The sequence below is a fragment of the Adelges cooleyi genome, unplaced genomic scaffold (assembly GCF_023614345.1).
Source record: "Adelges cooleyi isolate 19-005CV unplaced genomic scaffold, UGA_ACOO_1.1 ACOO_flye_CR_arks_rails_tigmint_CR_PRNA_23, whole genome shotgun sequence".
Lineage (NCBI taxonomy): Eukaryota > Metazoa > Arthropoda > Insecta > Hemiptera > Adelgidae > Adelges > Adelges cooleyi.
In genome coordinates this window covers 2,423,596-2,435,503 of record NW_026095893.1, presented here as the reverse complement: position 1 = coordinate 2,435,503, position 11,908 = coordinate 2,423,596, and the positions used below count along the sequence as shown (strand labels likewise).

The 11,908-nt window shown below is 31.6% G+C and overlaps 1 protein-coding gene across 1 annotated transcript; it reads left to right on the top strand.

Annotated features, from left to right (window-relative positions):
- The first annotated feature begins 1,442 nt into the window (after positions 1–1,442).
- LOC126835215 (cytochrome P450 307a1-like) lies at positions 1,443–11,496 on the top strand. The gene is made up of 4 exons (XM_050567632.1): positions 1,443–1,851; positions 2,138–2,600; positions 8,004–8,828; positions 9,176–11,496. The coding sequence occupies exons 1-4, from the start codon at positions 1,783–1,785 to the stop codon at positions 9,523–9,525; spliced, it is 1,707 nt and encodes a 568-aa protein (XP_050423589.1). The 5' UTR covers positions 1,443–1,782; the 3' UTR covers positions 9,526–11,496.
- The last annotated feature ends 412 nt before the right edge of the window (positions 11,497–11,908 follow it).

The following is an 11,908-nucleotide window of genomic DNA, read 5'->3' as shown; positions in this document are numbered from 1 at the left end:
CATATACTTATGACAAAGTATAACAAAATGTAGCCTATAGGTATCCTCATTCCTCAACGTGATAAACAGATTCCATGCTTATTAAATGTCATAGTTTTATAGTTTCAAACGTAAAAAAGGTTGACCTACAATTATTGTATTTTGTGTGTGGGCTGTTAACATACAACAAAGGTCATAAATAATCCGTTACTTTTGTTTTTAAAATTGTCTATACTCCATTTCGTAGGTCACCAGTCACAAAATTATTGGAAAGAACATACTTTGTTTCTTATAAAAGTATTTCAAATACAAACGTCCACATTAGCCCCTTCTTATAACATGCGCTCAAACCGTTCACTCCTAAAAAAAAAAAAATAATAATAATAACAAAACAAAATTGTCTAGTCTATGTATTTACAAACTAAACTATATGGCCAACTTATTAAAAATAGAGCTTTCTGCAATCGATGAGTAATCGGATTGTATGGCTAAATCAAAGTGAAGGTCAATAAAATGAGACCAGTCGAGTTTACAAAATATTCTATGTGGATCATCTACAATGTTAATATAATTGAACACGGTTATATTATAACGCTTTTCAATTTTTAAAACCTCACATGTATTCGTACGGAGAAACAATTTTAAAAAAAAACCTCCATCCGGTTGAAGATTGATTTACCTCTAAGCAACATATTTTGTTAACCGTTATTTAAATAATAATAATTTGAAAAAATTAAAAACAATTTCGCGGGATCCGCCAGTTTATTATACATTTCAACGAAACTCACATTCTATGTTTTGTATACGCTTTTCGGTTGTGCAGTTTAAACTAACATAACAGAATACTTGTGTACAAAGGACTCATAATACACAGCTTGCACGGAAAATGTCAATACTTGAATTAATACTCATGCAACAGCCCAAGTCCCAAACACACGTTCACGCTCGACAGAATAATTTCTACGGTAATATTTTATCCTTCATGGCCGTTGTGCCGGTTGAACTTTTATTCTACCTGCTGACAGACGGACGTTAATACCGTCTCGTAGGCTTCGACCCGCAATGCGTGCCGATCGACACGCGATAAAAGCCTATGCACAATAAGAAAGTATAGTATCAACAGAGGAACGGTGAGAAAGTGTAGGCAAGGATTGCGCCTTGTTGCGTTCGATCACACACGTGCCGATCTGACGTCTGTATCTTTCGCACGGCGGAACGCAGTCGTATGTGGATTGTGGATAATGCCGAAATCACCTTTTACGCGACGTCCGTTCTTAGAATATTATGCAAGATGTCTAATAACTGTGCACGTCTGTTAAAAAAAAAAAAAAAAAAAAAAGTAGACCAATACGTCTATATATAGGAACGCGAGCACCGGAAATCGTACGCTTAGGCATACCTGATTTCCTCGCGATAGGTTCTACCTAGGTAGGAAAAAAAACTGCTCACACAGAGCAAAACGATCTGTCTCGAAGAACATGTTGACAAATAACGGTGTCTAAAACACAGAAATGTCAAATTACTATTTGTGTAATATTTGTGATATTATTATTATTTTATTCCCTCTCCGTTTCATATAATATAGCCGACGGTCGATGTGTGTGTGTGTGTGTGTGTGTGTGTGTGTGTGTAACACTATATACGCGGCGGTGGACGGGAGAGTCGAAGGGAATAAGAATACATGACGACGATAAATATAATATTGGAAAATGTAGAACGCGGTCTTGGGTTCGCAGAAGTGATGTCATCGCCGCGATTCGGCGGTGTCTCAGTGCCGTCCAGTCGACTTGAAGACGGTTTTAGATGTGCGCGATTTTCGTCTTAAGTATTTCAAAGGAAAACAAAAGCGACAACAACGAACGTGTTAACGAGGTATTTTACATTTGTCGCCGCCGCCGCGTTATTAATTAATTAATTAATATAAAAATATCGAGTTAAAAAAAAAAAAAAATTAAATAACTATTATTATAATCGGGTGTGTCTTGCGCTGGAAGATTTGCCTTGTTGGTGGTAAAGGTACTCGGTAATATCATATCGTATAATATATTATAGTAATAATTACTGTAAGAGCAGTGCGCGCGCGGTGCCGTAGTTGTTAATGTGTACGCCGTACGTGTTGTTATTGTTGTGGTTGTTGTTGGTGGGGCGGCTCCCGTAGGTGTCTGCTGGGCGTAGTCTCGCTCATATAGGACTGCCGGCGGTTAGAGGCCGACGCAGAGTGGCTATGGACACCGTCACCGGGGTAGCTGTAGCGTTTATGCTGTTGCTCCTGTTGCTGGTGGCGTACGGAAGACGCAGGACTCGTCCGGGCGGCGGAGGCGAAGTCGAAGACGCCGTCGATGGGACCGGGCACGACCGACTATTGGACGGGCCCGCGGTTTTTCCCGTCATCGGCTGTCTGCACGCCATGGACGGCCATCAGGACAGGCCGTTTCGTAGGCTGGCAGAGCTGGCGCGCCAGTATGGACCCGTGTACAGCATGCGCATGGGTGCTATGCCGTGCGTGGTGGTCAATGATTTCGAGTCCATCAAGGAAGTACTGATCACCAAGGGCGCTCAATTTGGCGGCCGGCCTGACTTCATGAGATACAACGTACTGTTTGGCGGCGATAGAAATAATTGTAAGTAACAATTTCATTAGTAGTCGGACATTATTATACTATATTAACGCCAATTTGTAAGCTACCATAACACTTCATGATAATAATAATAATTATCACATATGGACATTCTTATATCAATGTCTAAACGTAAGACGGCAATTTTTTAATTTATCGCTATTTATTTGAATTTTGGACGCCTAAATGTTTATATTCAATTAGATTTTTAAAGTGAAAACATTAAACACGCCAGATTGTGTAATGACTGGTATGAAAAACGTCAACTCATACCCCAACGTGACTAGTGGTATAAACAATAATATCAAGTATGGGAGTATTATATGTCTGGACTGACTGAGAATTCGATAAAGTGCGATTTTTAATACTGCATTACAAATATATATTATAAAGGGATCAATAGAACATAAGACATTAAGTTAGTTGGAAAACAATTGCAGTTTTGTGTTTTTTTTTAGCTTTAAAAAATGTTTGTATTTGTTATTTTACAATATTATATAATGTTTTCAATTATTAACCATTATTTATAAGCTAAAGATATCTGACATCTTTTGAAACTTAAAATAGGGGAGACTTAGGTAAGATGTGGACTAGTGGTAAGACGACACACTGGTACTTATTGACACTATTATTGCCTTAAGAATGTGCTTAATTCAACAACAAAACATACATTTTTAACTTTAGTATTCAAAGTCAATAGTGCTTATATATTTGCTATTATCTTATCTTACTTATAGTTCTCATTTTACTTAAGTATTATCTATAAAATGTGTTAACTTTTTATGAGTAGGATCGTAGGAAGATAAAAATAATACTACCCCTCTCGTTTAAACGTTAAATGCTAATAATATTAAAAATAATTTGTCATGCCTGGTAATCGATTAATCAACATTTAGTAAATTATTCTTAATTTATAAAGTTAATAAAATACGTACATAAAAATTTAAGTTTTAAAAGTCGATAAAGCTTTTAAAAATACTTAAGGAGGTATATTTTAGAAAATTATCTTATATTGAAAAATAACTAAAATGGACAAAAAAAAAATAACTGCGAAATTGTAATTATTTTCAAAGAAAATAAGTATCTTATGCTAAATTGTCCACCCAGTATTAAATACATGTAGTTTGGTATAAAATTATCTATGAAAGTTTATTGAAAGGTCAAAATATAATTTAAACAATTTTTTTACACTACCAGGTATTATAGAAATTATTACCTCCAAATTAGTGGAATTTTCGATTAATTAGACCCTATTATCATTTTTTCTTACTAAATCGAAAACCTACCTTCAGCTTTTAATTTCAGCTTTCAGTTAATTCTTTTAACTCCCAAAAATTAGTTTAAAGACCATTCTACTTTCTCCTCTAAAGAAGGAAGAATTGCACGAACTTTGAGTTTAATCCTAAAGTTTGATAAATAGTTACCAGTCTAAGAGCCAAACTTACTTTTTATCAAATAAGATAAGATTTATAAATAAGATGCAAACAATTTAGTACTTTTTGACAAAACAATAATTTATATAATTAAAGCAAACATTAAATTTTTTTGTTCTATAGACTATTTTGGTGCAGGCGGGTGGCAGAGTGAGATAAGGCGGCAGTGTATCAACGCACAGTCGCCGGTTCAAATCTCGGCCACTGACGGTTTGTTCCTCCGGGTGGGCAACTGTCTGGGGGAAAAAACGGCCACCTGCACCTCTCTCTGGGGCCAACTTGTTTGGTAGCCTTAGGTCGGCAGCCAGCTCTAAGCCCAAAAATACCAAATCTAAACCGTCTAAGCCCCGATTGGCGGGAATAATAGACGTTAAACGTAAGGAGAGAGAGAGAGAGACTATTTTATAGACGTCTATTATAAGAAATTATTACTCTATATTAGTCTTAGTATTACTCTAAACAATTAATATATTATACCAAATAAAATATATCATAGGAACCTATCAAATATAAGTTCTATAACTAGTAAATTTGAGAGCTTTGACCTTTGAATTAGCTCTATGGTCGTATCAAAGACAGTAGGTATTGAATGCCTTTAAACATAAAACCGTACACATATGAAAATTATAATTTTTATAGTTATACCGCGACTAGCTGGTAAATATCCTTAATAAAAATGATCAAATTTCAAATTAATTTCCAACTGTTTGTCCAATTAGAATGGCAGCGTCGAAAACACATCTATAATCAAAATAAATGTATGTGACATCATTTATGAATCTTTCTATATTATCTGAGAACAGATCAGCGTTTTCTTTTTACTACATTCAGGGTATTTTTTTTTTATATATATAAAATTGAATGTACAGTAGGAAACAATAAACAAAACGATCGACGAAAAATAGGCACGAAATCTATATATGACATTACTTCTATTGCTTATAAGCGAAAACAAATTATTATTAAATAGGTTATGGTCTACGGTAGCAATTTGTTCTTTTTAAGCAAATTTGTCAAAATAATGACATCAACAAAAGTCGAAAAAATATTTCATGAACTAATTAGTAATTATGGTAGTATGATTTATAAATCAATAAATAAATATTTTTTCGAAAATGATCTCTTGCATGTTAAAATAATACAATTATATATAGGTAATATTAATTTTACATTTTTTATTAAGTATTAAAATGGAAATTCAAGTATTTACTAATAAAATGCTATATTATATATATATACTAAAAATATGTTCAGATAAATGCGTTTTATTTACATCTCCAAATATCTTAATTGACTACTTAAAATAGGTATCGTTGCATGGTTCGCAATATAATTTATTATCAGATAAGTATTTTTTTATTTAAGGGGTTCTAGTATAGGCAAAAATGATACTCTAGTGTCATAGGAAAAGTAAGATTTAAAACCGTTTTATTCATAAAATGACATAATTAGTACAAATTAATTTGAACAATACTATAAAAAGTATTACAAAATTTAATTATCACTGTAGGTATAATTCATGGGTGCGTCAGTTAAAGAGGTTAAGTCAACTGTCATTATTTTATGTAAAATTAGCTGTAGTCTCCTTAATAGTTTATTCTAAAATCTGAAATAAAAATATGTATACTTACATTATGTATAATTTTTATTTAAATATATGCTGAGCATAATATTGCTATAGTTATGTTTAAATGTACAACACTTTTATTAATTATATGGATCTATAAATTAATAAACAAGTTTATTAACCTAAGCTCTTAAATTGAACTTAATATAGCGTAGTGATCATGACCTTGGACTTTGGTTACTATTCAAGGCTCGAAAACCAAACTGGATTGCTATATTTGATTATTAAACTATTATTTTGAAACAACAGTTGCGTCTGTTGATGTTTATGTATATTCACAAAAAATAATAACAGGTATAACAATTGGTAAGTTTGAAATTTGTATCATGATTAAGACCATTGTCATTTTCGTGAAGTATTCGACCCAACAGTAAACATATTATACACAGTAGAAACTGAAATGTGAATTTAAATAATAATAAATTATAGTGATCCAAACTTTAATTGTTCTCATTTTTTTGAACAGTTTTAAATATATTTGTCATTATGTTAAAGTATGTTTACCTACATTCGATTGTGAGTGCATACGTGATACTGAATGTAAATCATGTTTGTCAATTGTTACTTATCTTATTCTACCAAAAGTTTGAATTAAAAATCATTGTTATGGATAAAACAAATTTAAATTTAATTTTTATACTATACCACTAGGTACTACTACTTGCACTGACAAATTAATTTAATGTTTTTTCCCTAATGGATAATATTAACTAAACTACTAGAATCTAGTTAACATTGTTCTATCTAGTGTAGGCACACAAGTATCTGCACGAAAACATTGCAGCTGCATCGCCTTATAAATTTGGTTGAATAAATTGAATATACTGAATAATAATAATGAATATTTGGTTGATTTGACAATCAAACGTTTTATACTTAACCTCACCGAACATTAAGTTTATTTAAGTTTAATTCGCTGAATTTTCATTTAAAAGTATTATTTAATTAAGTCAACCAAAAATGTTGTAATCATTTTATTTTCAGTGTGTTACAGCCTACAGCCCACAAGTTTATGATTATCATCCCTACGATGTAATAAACTTATAATCCGTTCTAAAATTATAAAAAAAAAAACAATATAAATATCTATATCTTAAACCAGTCATAAACAATTTTGCTTTCGTCCACCATCTAGTAGTTACATTTTTAAAAACAAATAATAGTTTAGGAAGTTTAAAGTATATCATAACAAATACCTATTTACTATCTAATGTTTGTTGAATATTATGATATACTATATTGTTTTATCTACCTGAAACTATAACAGTTGACAATAGTTTAATAACAAACAATAGTTAATTGTAATATAGTTATTACACTGCCTTCTCTAAACTAAAAATATTTTGTAATACAGCGTAATAAGTTTTTTGTAACTTGTAAGAATGTATTCGTAATAATTAGTAAAATTAAGTGTAGGTATACAATATACATGGGAAGTAGATTGATATAGGTACCAGACATTAGCTGAAAGATCTTCTTAACTTTTCACTAAATTATCTTTTAATGATATAAATAAAAGTATAAATTAGCACTTAATTTAACGAGTTCAATTATGTTTCATTTGAAATCAAGCTATTTTGTATATTAATATATAATATAAAATCAAGTGAAATAATATTGTAAACGGTGGTTTTTGCTAAGTTGTACAAGATATGTATAAATATCGTGGAGTATCTACTTATATATTTCTAATCAAGCCCCTAAAATTGTAATTTACATAAAGTATTCACATTGCGTAGTACGTACGATTCTTATTTCTTTTTAAAAAGTTTTCGGACGGTATGTTTTTAAAAATTATTCTGTAAATTTACCTAATTGCTTAATAATAATACTGCTATCAAGATACATTTTAAAATACCACTCTTGTTTTCAATTACCTTTATTCTCCTTCACTTCGTCCATAACAAAGTAAAAATTAGCATACTTTGAATCATAACAATAAAATAGTAATTTATAGTCATAGGCGGAAATCCCAGTGCGATTCATAGCGTCCCCCGTTACACCTTAATAATTTGCTGTACAAATGATTTTTCTACTTGTACAATAATTGTTGATAAAGCTCTTTAAGGCCAAACATTTTACTATAGTGCTCATATGAAGTAACTTATAATTGCTAACTTAAAACATTTAAGATACATTTGAACGAAAAAAGGTTATAGTTATAATAAAAATGTTTTGTTTCCATATTTTTTGGGCCTACGTTCAAACGTATGAATTCATTTTAATGTAATAAATAATAATAAAAATGCTAATAAGAATAAGTTTAATATCGATCATTAAAATTTAAGTACAATATATTTGTTGACACGACAGAAGTTAACAGACACGTTGTTTTCATGTTTACAGCGTTGGCTTTGTGCGACTGGTCGTGGCTTCAAGAAACTAGGCGCAAAATCGCGCGAATGTATTGTTCGCCGAAAGTATGCTCGTCCAATTATCAACTGCTAGACTCTATAGCGTCTGAAGAATTAGACGTGCTTCTCGATTCATTGGCGCATGCTTGTCCCGAACAGGCGTACCAGTACCACACTGTGCAAATGAAACCATTGTTGTTGATGTCGTGCGCCAACATGTTCGTTCGTTTCATGTGCACTAAGCAGTTTGCGTACGAAGACCCCGAGTTCCGGGATATGGTACGGACATTTGACGAGATATTCTGGGATATAAACCAAGGTTATGCGGTGGATTTCATGCCGTGGTTACGGCCGTTTTATTCTAACCACATGAACAAATTGACAAGGTGGTCCACGTCGATAAGACAGTTCATAATGAAGTCTATCATATCGGAAAGGAACTCTTTTGTGGTGACCGGTGACGACGAATCGGACGAAGACAAAGAACCCCGTGATTTTACGGATGCCTTGTTGTTTAGCCTCCGAAAAGAGCCGGGTCTTAGTATGCAACACGTATTATTTGAACTGGAAGATTTCATTGGCGGTCATTCGGCTGTCGGCAATTTGGTCATGCTTGTGCTTTCCATGATCGCCACCAGGCCAGCCGTCATAGAATCCATCCGGGCGGAAGCCGAAGAGGTGACTGGTGGAAGTCGCGCAGTACGATTGTACGACAAACCGGATATGCCATACACCGAAGCGACCATGTTCGAAACGTTAAGAATGTTATCGTCTCCAATAGTTCCGCATGTGGCTACAGAGGACACATCAATTAAAGGTAAAACTAAACACAAATAGTTTATGATCGCCATGATACGAGTAAACGCTTATTCTCTAATTTTGTTTTACTTAATATAAATTATAGTATCGTGTTCATACAGACGTCAACATTGGTGTACAGTGTAAATATACACAGGGCTGTACTTATACCCACAAAAAAATGTTAAGCTTCTCCAAAATTTAGCAATTTAATTGAGCAGCCTCCAAACACAATTTTGTTAATATTATGGGAAGTGGGAACCCTTTTTTAATTTAGTTTATGCTTCTCGAAACATTTAGGCTATTAACTATTTGTACTTGACCAGATCACGTGCATTATTTTATTAAGACGTTTCATTTATTTAGATTTCAAAATTGCCAAAGGCACGTGCATCATCATTAACAACCACGAGCTGAACACCAGTGAATTGTACTGGGAAAATCCGAGTGTGTTCGATCCGAATCGATTCATCCAACGAAAGGCCGGTGCAAAACCGTCCGTACGGAAACCTGAACATTTCTTGCCGTTCAGCACGGGCAAGAGGACGTGCATAGGTCAGCAACTGGTCTCCGGATTCGGATTTGTTTTGCTGGCCGGCATAATCCAGAAGTACGACGTCAAAGGTACCGACCAACTGATACTGCCCGAGGCACGACTCGCTTTGCCTCCGGACACGTATCCTTTATTGCTGAGGCCGATTAAAAAGTCTCAGTAAAACCATAAACGCTGACATTGCCATTCAAAAGACTGTTTTTATGCATTTTCTTCTAAGGTATTCGACGGTTTTCACTTTTGTCTTAAACGTCATTTAATAGCTTAGTTCATAAGCGACATAGAATAATAATGCTATTATATTTGTAAAATAGTAGGCATATACGTTTAAGTCCCTACATTGTTATTGTGACTTGTATTTAAGTTTTTAAGATATTAATTATTATATGTATGTACATGTACTTTTATTATTCAAGAGATTGACCAACTATGACCAGCAAATTGCTTTAGTAACGTCATTACTTTTGATTGTTTGTAGTCATTTTTGTAAAAAGTCATCATAAGTTTCCAATCTTTTTTACAAGTATACATTCACTTTTTTTAATCTAGAATCAGATGACAGATTATATGGTCGAGTTTTTATGGTAATATTATCAATTTAAGAGTGAGATATATTTAATCTATTTATTGGGAAATTAACATGGCTCTATACTAGAAAATGTATAAAAGAAAAAAAGACAAATTTATTGAATTAGATAAATAGGCCGGGTCATGCTTAGCTCCTATCACTATGTACTGTCGAGATCGACGTACGAAATTTATCTTACAGTTCCTAAATAAATACACAAATTCATAGACTGAGTCTCTTAGGCTCTAAAATTGAGATTATTTATTGACTAAATACATTATATAATAGTGTACATTATACAAGCTGATCACGGCCAAGGCCAATTGATTTTTGTTACTCGCATTTAATTTACTATCTTAAAATAAAATGTAAATAAAATACGCCGTATTAACATTTTATAATATCAACCATTTTACGAATAGTCCCATCAATAACTATGTATATTTAAAATTTTAGCTATTGTTAGTGTAATTTTGCACCAGGTCATTCGTCTTAATCAAACTAAGGAGAATTGGATCAACGTGTTATTTTGCAACGTTTACACGAAATATGATTATTTTAGAATAATTATATACATATAAATAAATAATAATAAGTTCTAGGTTAGTAGATAAGACGATAGAGTAAATTATAAGTTTTCATAATTTCATATTAAAAAACGCTATGTTCTATGCTGCGATCATTTTCAAGTTAAGTAATTAAAATTAAGAACATAGCAGTTGCCACTTGTCAGTTAGCAAAATTATTTAGCCTAATGATAAATATTCGAGTATTATAGCTGTATATTCAGTTTTATGAAATTATGCAATGAGTGCATGACGTATGTTTAGTAAAATAATTATAAGATATTTTAATAGGTTTTTGCTTACTACAAAAATTAGTAAGAAATAATATTTGTATGTTTTTTTGTATAGTTAATTTTGTCTGGGTTTATATGTACCTAGTAGTACCATTAATTATAAATATTATTTATAATCAATGGTAGTACCTATTAAATGATCTACTTAGTGACATACTTAATGATCAGCCTACTTTAGAAGAGCTTGTATTATTAATAGTTAATACTATAAATAAATTCAAGATTCCTAAATTTTAAACATATTTCACAATAGTTGTCTAAATCTAAACGTCTCAGGTAAATGAAATTAAAACTGTAAATTCGTTACATACCTAGACATGTATACAGTCTACTAACAATATTTATTTTTAGTGTAAACAATTACACAACTTCACGTATATAACTATTTGTAATTTTAATAGTAATAATTTAATAAATAAATAATTTTTAAAAAATCTTTAAAAGAATAATTTAAGCTTAATTAAAACAATAAGACCATTCCGAGATTGAGATAGAATTAACACCTACTATACATTGCATTGTGAATAGTTAATTTTGTTATAACAGTTGTAGTTAATAGTATGAATTAATAAACATGTTTAACTTAATGTGTTTCTATAATTAAAAATAATTAGTAACTAGGTACCTACCTAATTGATTTGTACTTGACTACCTATTTTTTAATTTTATAATTTGACAAATAGCATTTAAGGTGAATTATTATTGTAAAGTGTTATTTATTTATTCTGTAAATAATATAATTTATATCTACTTGTATTAAATATAATTTGTAATTTTATAATAGTTTGTTTATTTATACTATTACGCATATTGACATTAATTGGTAATGATACTCATAACCGAAATAACCTATGTGAAACATTATTAATTTTTATCAAACAATCATTTAAAGTCTGTATTTTTTTTTAAGTCGGAGGCCGGGTTTAGTGGGGGCAACTCTTGAAACTTCAATGTAAATGTATACGTTTAATTCGTTTTTAAATTAATAATAATTTTCTGAAAATGTTGCTGGTTGATAACCAATTTTGAGTTAGTAATTTTAGTTATTAGAGTTAAAATTTTATGATAGAAGCTGGGAAGAAGAATGGAGTGTAGTATTATTATCTGCGCACATTACTC